General features: G+C 38.0%; 1 protein-coding gene across 2 annotated transcripts; it reads right to left on the bottom strand.

Annotated features, from left to right (window-relative positions):
* Positions 1 to 1594: 1594 nt before the first annotated feature.
* On the bottom strand, positions 1595 to 13388 carry si:ch73-52p7.1 (uncharacterized protein LOC100321084 homolog). 2 transcript variants are annotated; one of them, XM_038296096.1, is made up of 2 exons: positions 13241 to 13388; positions 1595 to 5704 (listed from the first exon to the last, which is right to left on the bottom strand). In XM_038296096.1, exon 2 carries the CDS (start codon positions 5638 to 5640, stop codon positions 4846 to 4848), a length of 795 nt encoding a protein of 264 aa, XP_038152024.1. In that variant the 5' UTR covers positions 5641 to 5704; positions 13241 to 13388; the 3' UTR covers positions 1595 to 4845. The 2 variants fall into 2 exon arrangements, with proteins under 2 accessions (XP_038152024.1, XP_038152025.1); XM_038296097.1 differs by lacking the exon at positions 13241 to 13388 and adding an exon at positions 12798 to 12928.
* Positions 13389 to 14958: the final 1570 nt, after the last annotated feature.

Raw genomic sequence — 14958 nt, 5'->3', positions numbered from 1 at the left:
ATTACACAATGATTTATTTCCGCATGACAGCCTCTTTTTTTCATGCATTTTATTCACATAATATTTTGGAATAAATTCAGATGTGAAATATTGTTCACTTTCCTTTGGTTGTTGTATATTTAGTCCACACAGTGATTAAAATGAATAGAGGAAGCCTTTTTTGGGGGGGGGAATCATGGGATGGGCTGCATGAAATAAAACCTGTCTGTGAGTTAGAGGTGTGGGTCTGTGTGATGGCTCAGGAAAATAGAGAGCAGACACCCATTAAATGCTGCAGATCCATCAGATCCAGCAGAATAAAAAAACCAAAAAGAGTCCTATAATTACAATCATATAGTCGGCCTATGTGGATGTTGGGGCTCTGGGCGCCATACCGCACCATTAGTATCACAAATAAGTAATAATTTGCTAATGACAACATTATGTTGAGTCAGTTTAGGGCCAATTAAAGTGAGTGATATTTACATATGCCTAATGAATCACGGAGCGTGGCAGTTCGGGCGGCCTCTAATGAATATTCATCCAGGCATTTCTCCCCTGCGCGCAGCAGTTTATAAACTGAATTATGGCTGATTTGCCCTTTTAAAAAATGAACATGGGCGCATCACCCATAAGGAGGTGGTGAACAATAACGCCTGATTGTAAAAAAAAATAAAAAAAAATGTTTTACTGCGATAGTGGCAGCGCGGCTGAAGAGTCTGGGTGGGGCCCACCTTTAGGGGCCCAAGGGTAATATTTACAGTGTGCGTTCAGGGTGGCCCCTCATGATAGATCCGCTCTGGATGTGTAGATAATTGATTTGTTCTGACCGGTAGAGCAACTTTAAAACGGAGCTACAGCCCTCCTCCTCCTCCTCCTCCTCCTCCTCCTCCTCCTCCTCCTCCTCCTCCTCCTCCTCCTCCTCCTCCTCCTCCTCCTCCTCCTCCACCGGTGATTTCTCCGGTAATTGCCCCCTCTGCGTGTCGGGGAGCGGCTGTTGACCTCTCAGGTGCGGGATCAACAGGCGGCATCAGTTTGCATTCACAGAACGGGGCTCCACGTTTATCATGCAAATAATCAGCTCTCCTTCCTTCCAGCAGGTGTGAGGCGCTCATCCTCTGACTCTGCGGCTGCAGCATCTTTAAACAGGACCGCGCTCATTATTAAATCACTGGTGATAAACAGGAGGCTCTGCAGATTAATGCAGCTGTAAGTCTTAAAAAATAAACGTCTATCCATTTAATCACACAGCTGCATCTCAGTAAATTAAAATATTTTCTAAAACTTCATTTATGTCAGTTACCCAAACGCAAACTGTTCGTTAAGTAGGCCTACACAGAAAACAATAAGTGGTCAAAAAAAAAACAAAAAAAAAAACAACTCTCTATGTCTGTGAAGATTCTCAGTCATTAGAAATTAATATACTGTACTTGTAACAAATAATTAATATTATGTAATGTTGTTTTCCAAAGAATCTGCGTGCTTCGCAGAGCCTTTATCTACGCATATTGGTGGAAAGTTGAGTGGAAGGAAAACATGTGAAAACATTTTAAGGATATATATTTAGGGTGTTTATAAATGTGAATATTTGTACTCACAATAGAAGAAAAAAAAACACTTTTGGATTTATTTATTGAAGTAGTTACATTTCATTATGATATTTTAGTTTAAAAATCCTTAAATGTAAAAACATCCAAATAAAGATATGTTCAAATGTAAAAACAAATCATTTCCTTAGATCAAATAAAAACAACTATTGTTTAAATACAGAAACATCTTGGCACAGTATGCTTTGGCTTATATGAAAACTAGGAAGACTGCTAATTTAGTTTCTCAGCACACAGTCATGAGATTAACATGTAATGAATGCAATGGTTTTGCAGTGGTGGTTCTAGAGCAGATTAACCAGGGTGGGGCAAGAGGTTTTTTTTTTTTTTTTTTATGGAGGCCCATAGCATCACACACACATATACTCATTCTGCTATATGTGGTGAGGACCATGCGTTGACTCCAATTGACTTCCATTTTCAACCGTTTCTATGCCCTAACCATAAATCTAACCCTAACTCTAACAATTACCAATGCATACCTCGCCCTAACCCTAACCCAGTTGATACCTTAGCCCTAAACCTAACCTCTAGCAAAATAGCTTTTGAGGATCAGCAAAATGTCCTCACTCTGCAACAACTGGTCTTCAATCTGATGGTGAAATTTGGAAAATGGTCCTCACTCTGAGGGCCAGACAGCTACACACACACATACACACACCAGATGGAGGTTTCCCATAAGGATGGTTAGTCCCCATGATGTAGAGGTTTAAGAGAAAATTGTTCCCGCCTTGTAGAAAAAAACAAGAACACACACAAAAAGGGCATCATTTAGACCAGGGGTAGGTTCTCGAGTGCCTGTCCTGCAGCTTTTGTATTCAACCCTTCTTCACCACACCTGAAACATGTGACTGGTTAATGACCAAGAAGGTAATCAGGCCTTTTGGTTCAGGTGTGTTAGAGAAGGGATGCATGCAAAAGCTGCAGAACAGTGACACTAAAGGTCTGACATTACCTACCCAGATTTAGACTGTAAAGTGAGCCACAAAGCAAAGATTGCAGACCTCCGATCTAACAAATGTAAACTGTCTATCCTATCTTAATGGCGGATACAGGATGGCAGAAATTTGAAATTATTGGCTTTAACTTCGAAATAGTTGTTTAAGTAAACTATTAAGTAGAAAGATTAAATTGGTTGAATGGGCCAATTGTACAGTGCATCCTTTGTCAGTGCAAATCATCATAAAAAAATGATTTAGCATAATCGTTTCAGTACATGAACCAAACAGGCCAGGACCAGTTCTCTTGTCTAGAATCATCTATGTCTCCTTGTCTTATTTGAAAGTAACCCCACCTGATTGACAGAGAAATGGTCAGCACCACATCAGATGACTTGGTTAAGACAAGCTGACTCTGCAGGAGGGATCTCTGTAGTGAGGAAATATGGTGTGTGAAACCAGCCAGTCAGCAAGAGTTAAAAGCCTCAACAAAACTCATTTCCAACCAGAGTGATAAGAAAATTAGATATTATTAGATATTATTTTAATTTGTAGCACTTTTTTTTATAATTGCAACACAAAGTTTGGTGGCTATTATTGTTTTTTTTTGTTTTTTTTTATTCACCAGGGGACAGAAACAATTTTTAATATAAGGGCACTTTTGTTCATCCATCAGCGACAGACTTATGTCTGAACATTCAGAAGACATGTATTAATGTTTTTTTTTTTTTTTATCTACAGATGATGCAAAGCAATTTAAAATTTCTTTAAAAAAAAATACAAAACATATGTATGTGGCAGCATTGAATGCAAACATCGTTTTTGAAAATCCAGTATCAAACTGAAGTTAAAAATATAAAATTGAAATGGAACAATATGTTCTCTCCATGCAAATAGGCTACCAGACTGCAAGCTTATTGTTGAAACATTTCCAGATGAACACAACAAATTAATATAACCAAACCCTTGTCAATTAGGCTTTATCAAGTGAAACGCTTAAGTTAAATTTTTTATTTCAACTGCATGTAAGGGAAAAGTCCTTATGTCATTAACCTCTACCTAATTTCTCAAACATATCTGCTGCCACCTTGTGGTTCAAAGATTGAAGTGCATCTTTTTCAGGCCATTGCAAACAAATCTCCAACCCTTAAGAATTGTGTGGAGAAAAAAGGAACCAGAGATGGAGATTTAAAATTTCAAAGCTGAACTTGGAGATATTTATGTTGCACTAACATCATATGACAATACTTCTTGGCATCAAGTTCTCCTTTTTTTCTTGGATAAGAGACCCAGCCTGAAATTGCATAATGATCATGTGCAGAACAATAAACCCAGCCAGTATTGTCAGGGGGTTTAAATAAACAGGAAACTACATCTGTGAGGCACTGTATGCTGAAACCACACAAATGCAAATTGATGAATTAATCTAACACTTTTAGCTGTCGCTCTATCAGGTCAGTATAAACAAGAGCAGGAAACAAAAGACATGTGGTAATCTGAGCTGTGTTTTTTTTCCATTGTCTACATGATGTACTGCCAAGTTTTGGGCTTTACAACAAAACAAAAAGAAATAACTCAAACTGAAACCTAAATACGTGACACAAATGTTTGCACATTGTCCAGATGAGTAACAAGTCTGAAAATTGATTCCTCTTTCATTGCTGTAGCAATATCTTACATGAAAAATAAATGTTTTGTCAATTTCTAACTCTTATATGAGTTTGAATTAACACATAGAGCCCTATTGGAGTCTATCTTCAGTTAAACCAACACATTTTATAAAAGGATTTAGGTCTTGGGCGTGAGTTGACCTTAAAATAAGACTGATCTGGTTTTCGGTTTTTATGGTGTTTTATGGGGTTTTTTTATGCTGTATGGTTGCTATTTCATTCAAAGGTCCCTGTATTTCAAGCAGTTCTTTTCCACCCCCTTTTTAAAATGTTTCAGTTGTCATTTGGAAGAAAAAGGTAGAGTTCATATAGACTTTAAACTATAGTCCACAGTCAGCAAACTGTTTTCCACACATTAATCCTTACGTGAACTATTTTTTACAAGAAAGACAGCCATCAACTTCTACAGCTAGTTGAATAAATCCATTTTACGTGACTTAAAACATGTACTTTCCCTTTTGGATTAATAGAATATTTTATTATTGAACTAGGATGTCTGTAGATGTCTGGGAACAAGGGAGCCTTATGAGACAACTTATCCTTTATTTCCATCTACTACAGAAAAATTTCTGAAGCCAAACTATAAATTCAAATAGAGGCTTTTAAAATGTCGTCAGTGGATCCTTTACCTCCCTTAAAATAGCTCTTCTCTCAGTACACAAAGCTGACATAAATAACCGACGCCTCAGGGAGTTTAGCCAGGTGAAGGTCGGGGAAAGGCAGCGTTCCGTCACTGTCTATATGAGTTAGAACCGTGTAGGTTTTGATCTCTGCTCCCCAGTCCAGAACAGAACTGTGGATGATTCCCAGTCGGGCCTGTTCGTGATGTGCCGCTCCCAGCTCCCTGCCCAGGAAGATGTCTTGGATCTGAGGTGAGGAAGCTGTCAAAGAACTCTTCATTGACTCAGCTATAAGGTCCACTTTGGTGTCTTTGTTGGGTTTGTTAGAGTCAAATGTAAAGCTGTTATCTCTGTCTTGGTTAGCGTTTGTGCTCTTGGCACAGTTTGCATCAGTGCAGGGATGAAACGGCCTCTCCGGTGCATTCACCAGCGTCAGCCTCTCCAGGCGTTGCACCACAAAATACCCCTCCTGAGTGAAAGAGGCTGCTCCCCTGGGCTCTCCTGGAGGTCCGCAGTGGATGAGCGTGAGATGTCTCACCTCTGAGTTGTTCAACAGTCGCATCACGGTGGATGGCGACGAGAACCAAACGGTTAAATGTTTTCTCTGGAAAAATGGAGTGGATTGAGTCAGGGGCCAGTGCGCCGTGGAGAGCTGGAAGTTCTTGCATCTGCAGTCGGACACTGAGGATGAGCTGCAGGGCTGAGCGTCCTGGCTCCAGGAGTGGTAGATGGAGTTGCCGTAGGCGATGTGAGCCAAAGGCAGGTCGGCCACCAGAGCGCAGAGCAGTAGGTGGAGGAAAGGAGTGGCAGTGCTGAAGAAGGGCATTACGGAAGGTGGGGAAGTCTCAGGGAGAGGGCTGACCCATGAGCCGTGATTGAATTTTTTCTACCTGCACCAACAGACAAGAAAATAAAAAAAGGATTAAATGAAAGTAGTAAATAGAAAAAGGACATTTGGCTCTAGTTGATAAATAATCAGGGAAACAGATAAGCAGCTGGAGCTTCACTTGGATTCAGATCCTTTCTTCTGCTGATCAACCTTTTTTTTTTTCTAGCTAGACTAGGTGACTCAAACAAGCGTACTTCTTACAAAATATGTAAGTCTATTTGATAATATAACCCGTCAAACCATTTATAGATCAAATGACTTCACCATAGTGCTGATAAAACTAAATTATTAATGCTAAATTGTCCTTAAAAGCCAAAAATCAAAACAACAGTATTTGTTTGACAAGTTCTGGGTGCTGGTCATTTTGTCCTGTTGCCATTTTGCATGTATAGACTTAGACTTAGAGACTTAGACTAGACTTAGACAGATCTATCTTGTCATTCTGTATACATGAGTGTCAACAAAAAGAAATTTCGTTCAGAACAGCTGCAGACAATTTCATATTTTAAAGTGCAGCCATGACAACGGTAATAAATACATAAAAGAATAAAACATATGACTGTATATTTACAGTTCTAACATTCATTTTTTTTTATAGCACCATTGATTTGGACGTTTTTTGAAAAAGAAATGAATAATGTCTGCCAATGCAAGTTTTGTGGCCTCCATGTGTCAGTTTGTATTGACAGTAAGAGTTTACTTCTGTGCGCATTTCTTTCTTAAATTAAGCAGCTAAGCTACATTACCTCTGTGTTTCACGATTTCGGTAAATGTGTCTAATCTCATAACTTTTTTTGAAGATGCTGCAAACTTCTGGGGTAAAAGGACGCTTGCACGGCTGGCAGCTAAACTCCCACCACTACTTTACCACCATTTGTTTCAGAGCCAATTTACACTGCAGGTTCTTTGATCTGCATGTACTGGTGTATAATAACAGGTACAGATGATCTGGAAGTCAGACCAAAATAATTGAAGGAGGGACTAAAACTGTTTAAACTGCATCTCAAAAGAAACCTGAGAAGCAGTGAGATGCAGTATTGAATTTTATTGAATCCAGATTGTTTCATCAAACGATGATGAGTACTCCAGAGAACCTTTATGTTTGATTAATTTAATGCTTTTAGCGTTTATATATGTGTAAATATAATGCATTTAGAAAGCATATATATTTCTAATTAGATTTTGCAGATAAGCATATTTAATAATAAAAAAAATGGCTCAGAGGAAATCTGTCTTTCGTGAATTATTTTGAAAGTGTTGTGCTTATTCAGTTCCCTGTTGCTGCAATGATCTCTGTAGATTGACTCAGAGCTGGCTGGCTTCAGCCTCCACCAAAAACACTATCTGGTCAAATTTTGGCAGGTAGCTGTTTGCATGCGGATGCAAAACAGGTGAGAATGGGAGTTACTGTGGAGTTTGCTGTGGTGTTTGTTGCTCAAAGTTTATGCTGTTTGCTGCCGTTTAGCCGGTAGCCGAGGTAGTTTAACTTTCAATGGTTTCTCACTCAATAATCATTCATTATTGAAGTTTTTCTCTGTCTTTGTTGTTGTCCTGTTCTCTTCCTTTCCCTTTACCTCCATCTGTACAAAACAGATGGTCATCCTCCCCAGCTTTTCCCAATAAAATGCAGCTGTGTTTGATAGCTGTTTGCGGCCCATAAACAGCCTACAGGAGATTATTCAGAGACCACTGTTTAAGGTTACTTCTGTGCAAAGTGCCTTAAGCTGCATCTAACTTTTTCAGATCTTGCAAGGGAAAAATCTTTCTAGGATTTCTCTAAAGCCTTTTCTTGGACTCTGGCTGCTGTTTTGCTCCATTTCAGTTCAGCCTGAACACCATAACTTACTTAATGGGACCAATAAGAGGCCTAAAGCCAAACTTAAAAGCCTTAAAATGTATATTTTTAAAGAAAGAATAACAAGTCAGGGAAAGGAGCTGATTTGATTTTTGTTCTAGCTCATAGTTGCAATCTGACCTAAATACTTATTTAATCTTGCACCTTATTTCCTCTTTCTCCTGGGGTTTGGGAGGAGATGTTTTAGATGGTATTGAGTAGCATTTGGTCACATGATTTATATCAATCTTTCACTTGACATTTAAATAGCATAAACAATGCTCCAGTGAGTGGATGAATGACAAATATTGATTGAAAATGTGGCTTGTCAGTGAGGCTTGTAGGAGGAGGCCAAACCCTGACCAACTCAGCACATGTGCCGTTTATGGCAGAGGGTCGCAATATTCTTTTTTCAGTGGCATTCTTGGTGCCTTCCATCCTGAGGTCTTGCATCAGAAATTTTGGATGTTCTCCTCATGAATATTTGGATTATCTCTGAATTCTTTGTCCTTTTTCTCTCTGTGTTGTCCTGTGATGGACTGGTGACCTTTCCAGGGTGCATCCTGGATTTTACACATGCCGAAAGGCCGAACCCAGCCTAATCTAGCAGGGGTATTGTATATTTAACTTTATAAGCATTGAATAATAAAAAGTGTGCAATTACTGTCTGTGGTTTAATGCATTTTTAATTATGTTATTCTATAATGTGCTCTTGGTACAAGACATTTTGTGGTTCCAAAGTAACACTGAGGTTAAGTGGGCCTGAGTCAGCAGTTTATAATTAGGATTGATGGACACATACAGGAATGTATGGAAAAGTACAACACAAAGATTAGAATCTCTAGAAGTAATTTAACCTTTTTCTAAAGCAACCCACAGATATAAAATAAAAAAGAGCACTTGGTGTGAGGCTGAGGCTGTGTGACTGGACATGATCTAGAAAGAGATTATGGTTGTCAGTCTGGTTTGAGGGGGATCGTTTTATGCACTCTGCAGCGGCCATTTCCTGGCCAGTCTTTTGGAAGCAATCTGTTTAGAAAAATAAAATGGATTTATGGTGTTACTTTATACCCGCCAAAGCTTTCATCTTCCCTGGAGACTCTGAACCAATGCCTGTTGTAGGCAGGCTGATTATAAAACCATTAGCCTGGGTTTGGTTGCAGGTTGGTTGTACAGGGCTATTAAAAAAGGATACAAATCTAAGAGAAAAGCTGTCTCCATAACATAGAACAAATGATTAAAAAGATGGTTTACCAATTATGGGATTCAATGTGTTGGGATCCAAGGTTTGCCCACCAGAGGGCGCTGTGGATCCTCCTGGGAGCTGGTTCTCAGCACAGCTGTTTCCCATCAGCTCTGCTGAGAACCAGCTCCCAGGAGGATCCACAGCGCCCTCTGGTGGGCAACCTCTGGATCCCAACAGGAAAAGGAGCCCACAGGAAGGGATACAAACAGAAACAGAAGCTACAGAATGGGATCCACACCGCCCTCTGGAGGGCAAACCTTGGATCCCAACACAATGGATTTAATTTAAAGTTATTGAAGTAAATTGGCCATTGATAAAAAAAAAGAGCACATTTTCATAGATTTGTTTTTGAGAAAAAATATCTCTCTTTTGGTTTCCATATAGAAAGCACATATAAATTCTATGGAATGGAAATGTCTGCAAAGCATTAACTAACTGTTGCGCATCAGTTTACATTTAAAATCTGCAAACAACTTTGACCAATTGAGTTCAGCGGAATTCTCTATAACTTTCTCTATCGGTCTCAGCCAGTCACGTGACCTTTGTTGCTAAGACGCCATTTTAGTTGGAAAAGGTGTAGTGTAAACAACCGCAGCATAGCTAAACGAAGGACTAAAGGCCTGTTTACATAGCAGCCTGTCCAAGATAAGTCATTACAGTTAACATAAGCCTGAAAACAGGGGCGGATTTAGGAAAATCGGTCTCCGCCAGTCACGTGACATTTGTTGCTAAGACGCCATTTTAAGTGGAAAAGGCATAGTGTACCGCGCCCGAGGTAAACAATTGACGTCACTTGGCGGAGACCGATAACCATTCTGGGCATTAAAATTGTTTCACCGCTGTTTATGAGATTATAGTTCTGTTTGGTCGGTTTGGTCCATCCATAAGCAACAGAGAGATGACCTGACCAAAAATGGGGTTCATTGATGAATCAGTGCCTTTAGTTTGCTGCTTTCCTGTCTGTCTGCAAAACAAGCCCAGATCATTTTTTGTGCTTCCTTGCTCGGCTCTCTCCAACCACAGATCAGTAAACTACACCCACATTTCTGTGTATTTGGCCTTATGCTTCCAAACTACTTTGATTCGGAAGCCTTGCGGCTAACTCAGATGCTACTTTTCATACCTAACATTCCTAAAACTGTTTCAGAGAGAAACAGTGATTTCATTTAATTGTCCAATCTAGAAAACAGCTTCTCCCAATCTCTAGGTCATTTTAAGTAGTCTGTAAACATGTCTGTTACTAAGTGAAGTTGTTTCTTAGTATTTCAAGCATTGCTGGAATTATTGCCTACCCAGATATCTGACTCACTCCAATGCTGCTGGGTTGGGAGTCAGTGAAGTTTTGCATAAAACCTTTTTAGAATGGGCCTGATACACTCGCTCATACAGATGCAAAGCTACTTTGTCCTTTGCACCCTTTATGCTACAGAGAGCTAAGACAGAAATCTGCTTTCAGAGAGCTGTTTGCTTCTGCTAATCATCAGTTAACCCAATGCATTTGACTATAAGCAATGTAACTCTATGTAAATCTGATCAAACTGCTGCAGAATCAGCTATTAAGTCCATAACTTGCTCAAAAAGTATCACTCTGCACAGATGTCTCTGGTAAGGGATCAGTTTTATCTTTTTATTGAAGTCCAAATCTTTCAAACCATTGCTTTGAAAGAGAATTGGTCAAACATTAAGTTAAAAAATGAATAAAGAAACTCTGTGTGCCCTGCTGTCTTGAAAATATCTGAGGTTAAACAATCCTTGCAAAGAAATGTAAAGTATCGGAACTCTCTGCTGCATTCCAGGGGTAACTTAATTTAATTTTAACCTTTGGCGCCGCAGCTGCTTTAACCTCCATGTAATCCCAAACAACTTCTCTTGAAACCCAAGACAGAAAATATGTGAGCTCCACATGTGTTTTTGCACAAAAGCACCTGTAGTTCATCTACCTTAGCTGAGAGATGTACTCTTGACCTTTCTAAGGGCGAAAAACAGGTCCAGGCAGGTATGTGTGTAACTGGAATTAACTGTGTAAACAAAGGGTTCAGCCTATGCTTATAACCATCCTACAGTTCAAGAGATTTATCATAGTTTGCATTTTTATTCCTTAGCATTGAAGCACTTTGCTCTGAGGTAATTCCTCTGTGATTCCATCTATCAATTATTTTCCGGCTGAATAAAGGGGATGTTGCATGAACAGCTGCTTTGGATAAAGAATTGTTTCAATTGGAAACACACACAAAAGGCCTGATGGGTGTGTCTGTCCTGGAATACAGCAACAGGGAAACATTATTTGGCCCTTGTGAGCCCTCATTGAATTTCACCTTCAAAAACACACATGGTCAGAAAATTATACTTCTGAGGATCACCCTGAGATTCCAGGGAAAACACAGTTTGGAAATCGTGGCTGTTTTAAAGGTCTAGGTTGGCTTTCTGGGTTTGGCAGTGATATCAGAGCAGGAACATGACTCCAGGTCATATTTTGAAGACCGGACAGAGCTGACCGCTGCATTCTTCCACTGCCCCGGAGTTACAATAAACAAAGGAAAGTTAGCATTTACAGTGTTTTCAAACACTGTACTCTGAATTCAAGTCTGTCACACAGACTCTGTTCATTTCCCGTGGTTAGGGAAACAATGTTAAATGAAATATCTTGACTCAAAAGGCCAGGGTCAGCCAGTCAGCCAAACATTTGGTTGCAGAGAAAGTGTTTTCACCACAGGAGGTTAAGCAAAGTATCAAATAATGTTCCTCTACATTATAGCATCAATATTCCAAGAATCAGTCATGCATTCCTTTGAGAACAGGAAGTTCAAATTCATTATGAATTTATGGCAGATATGGCCACAGTTGGTCACCCTGGAACAAAGATACTGTCTGGATGGATGGAGGGAGGAAGGAAGGAAGGAAGGAAGGAAGGAAGGAAGGAAGGAAGGAAGGAAGGAAGGAAGGAAGGAAGGAAGGAAGGAAGGAAGGAAGGAAGGAAGGAAGGAAGGAAGGAAGGAAGGAAAATAAGTACAAATAGGGAGGGACACGAGAATACAGTAGGAAAGAAAGAAGGACATGACAAAGGAAGGAAGGAAGGAAGGAAGGAAGGAAGGAAGGAAGGAAGGAAGGAAGGAAGGAAGGAAGGAAGGAAGGAAGGAAGGAAGGAAGGAAGGAAGGAAGGAAGGAAGGAAGGAAGGAAGGAAGGAAAAATATGGAGGGACACGGGAATACAGTTGGAAAGAAAGGACACAACAAGGGAAGCAAGGAAAGGAGGAAAGGAATGAATGACACAAAGAGGGAAAAAGGAAGAAAACAAGGAATGTAATAAAAGTGACATGGAAAAATACAAGAAAGAAAGGTTTGGAGTAAGGACCTGAAGAATAAAGACAATTTAAGATTAAATAGAGCCAACAATGAAACAGGGGGAGTCTGGAACGCAAAGCTCAGGGTGGATCCAAAAACAGCACAGGCACACAGGACCTGACAACTGTTGAAGACAGAAGGGACTTCTAAAGCACGACAGGAACCAAACAAAACAGAAAAAAAGCGCTGATCCTTCCTAAAAGCCATTTTAGGTGAGAATAAATTATGTAAAAGTTTTGCAACAATAAAAATTCAAACGCCTATCAGTTCAACTCAGTTTGAATTTTTAAAACATTTCACGTTTGAAAGCAATAAACATTTTAAAAAAAAGTTTTTTTTTACAAATGTTTTTTTAAATATTTTTATATTTTACACCACAGTTTCTAATAGGAAAAAGTTTCCTTTAGTTTTCCAAATATTCTTCAACAACATTAATCTTAGCCTCATTTTAGCTCCCTTAATCCAGGCTTTATTGATTAATCCCAACCGTGCTGAATGATGAAGCAGATACAGTACCTGCAACACCCTTTATAAAGCTTTCCAGTTCCTTTTTTTAATGAGGAAAAAATAAATAAAGCACAGAGCCAAAAATAAAAATGTTGAGGAATGTTTAAACCAACTGATTCACAGATTCAACAAAAGAGAGGAAATTTCTAAATAAAGCACCATAACCTTATTGTTCTTCTCCTTGATGAAAATAAAGAGTTCTTTCCCAAATGAATGCAACTTTCTTGGAGCTTTAAGTCTTAATCCTTTCACCTACAAGTGAATTAATAACATTATTCATATTTGGTACTCCAATAATTTAAAGCAATGTTAGGGAATAATCTGCAAAGTCCATATGAATCTAATCTAGATGTAAGCAGAGAGCAAAGAAGTCTCCATGAGTCCAGCATTTTTGCAGTTCTCTCAGTGAACAGAAAGTCTGCATTACAAAACACAGAGGCAGGAATGCTGTGTGCTGTAACATGAGGAAAACAGCAGGCTGGGCTTTAAATCTTTCCCCAATGTTTCAGCTGGAAACTAAGATTTACACCTTAACAATAAAACGTGTTGAAACAAATGACTAATTATTATTACAACAAGATTGCAGAGGTCCCAGGTTTCCAGCTTACCTCAAATCTCTGGTGTGGAGCAGATTAGGGAATGCGTCTGTTGGAAGCTGGAAAAGGGAGAAAACTTTCACATCCAGCTGACGTCAGGATGTGGGAAGTATCCCAAAGAGGACCCACTCCTGGAGCTGCATGATATCCCACATTCATTCAATATCTGATGTAAAGCTGCCTCCTAATACTTTTTTGAGATGTAGGTTTGTATAAACCAAGTGTTTGTTGATTTTATTAAAATATATTTTCTCAGTGTAAAAATTGGGTTTTCCTATTTTTTATTTTATTTTTTAAAGGTAAAGGTTTTGCATATGTTTTGAGGCAGAAATGTACATAACTCATTTTCCTGGCAGTGTGGGTATTTGCTCCTGTGGTGATTTCCCATTAAAGCAAAACAAACTATCAGCCTTCAGGTGCGTTCAAGTGCTATTGGATACATCGTAACTGTGATTCATCTGTTAGAAATGCAGCAGATAGCTCAGATAATTGATTGATTTTATTGATCTTACAGTGGAGCAATTTACCCGTTAGAGCTCAAATATTCAAAAAGAATCAGAATGTGCCAAAGGAAGAAAAGATACATAGGTGTATATGAAGTATATACAGTACGTACACACACACATATATAAATAAATTAATTAATTAATTAATATATATATATATATATATATATATATATATATATATATATATATATATATATATATATATATATATATATATATATATATATATATATATATATATATATATATATATATATATATATATATATATATACATATATAATATGAATGTCAGCTGAAGTCTGTTTTTTAAGAAGGAGTATTACAGGGTTATGCACAGGGTATTTATATAGATGGTTATTTATCTATATAACTATTGCACTGGATATAAAATATAAAGAAACAGGTTATTGCACAGGGTATTGAATTATAATTGCACATTATACATTGCACAAGTCATTGCTGTTGTAAAAAGGGAAAAAGGTTATAAAAAGGGAACGAAGTTGAAATCTGATCATACTAGTGAAAGGCACAATAAACGTACTATGAACTATGGATGAGTGTTCTGTTTTCTTTTAAACATCAATTATTATCACAATTTGCTTTTGATTTATATTAATATTCTGACATTAGGGAAAGTTTTTGTGAAAAAAAGTTACAGCCAACATTGCCAACAGCCAACATTGACATAAGTAACCCTCAACCAAACACTTCCTTGTTTCTTATCATCGTATGTGAGTGCATAAATGTAAAATATGAAAAAAAAATTGTAAAACAAATGAAAACTTCCCTTTTCATTTAAGGTCAGTTTAGAATTCTTCTGTCATACAGTGTTGGAGAAAAAAATTCAGCTATTACCTATATTCTTGAATTTAAAAGAGTCGTAAAAAAGACATTTATTTTAGCAGAATGCTTAGATTTCTGGTCTGAAGAGATTTAGACATAATGGTTTGCAGCAATTGTTTATAATAATATTAATAATAATAATAATATTATTATTAATAATAATAATCGTAATAATAATAAGAAGAAGAATAATAGTAATAACAATGCCGTCCTAAAATGTACTACTTTTGGGTTAAATAAACTACATTAGATTATCTTTAGGTATAAAGGTGTGTGTGAAAAAAACAAACAGCAGTTTGTTTTTAAACAAACGTTTGCACATTTAAAGACTATTGTATGCCTAAACTAGTCATGAGAAAATATATATATATTTTA

The sequence above is a fragment of the Cyprinodon tularosa genome, unplaced genomic scaffold (genome assembly GCF_016077235.1).
Source record: "Cyprinodon tularosa strain WSP-4 unplaced genomic scaffold, ASM1607723v1 ctg368, whole genome shotgun sequence".
Taxonomy (NCBI): Eukaryota; Metazoa; Chordata; class Actinopteri; order Cyprinodontiformes; family Cyprinodontidae; genus Cyprinodon; species Cyprinodon tularosa.
Note: the sequence above shows the minus strand (reverse complement) of the source record. Positions and strands in the feature narration are given on the sequence as shown.

Bases quoted from the DNA above. Each gene is read 5' to 3' on its own strand.
- si:ch73-52p7.1 (XM_038296096.1), bottom strand. From the start codon at position 5,640: ATGCCCTTCTTCAGCACTGCCACTCCTTTCCTCCACCTACTGCTCTGC.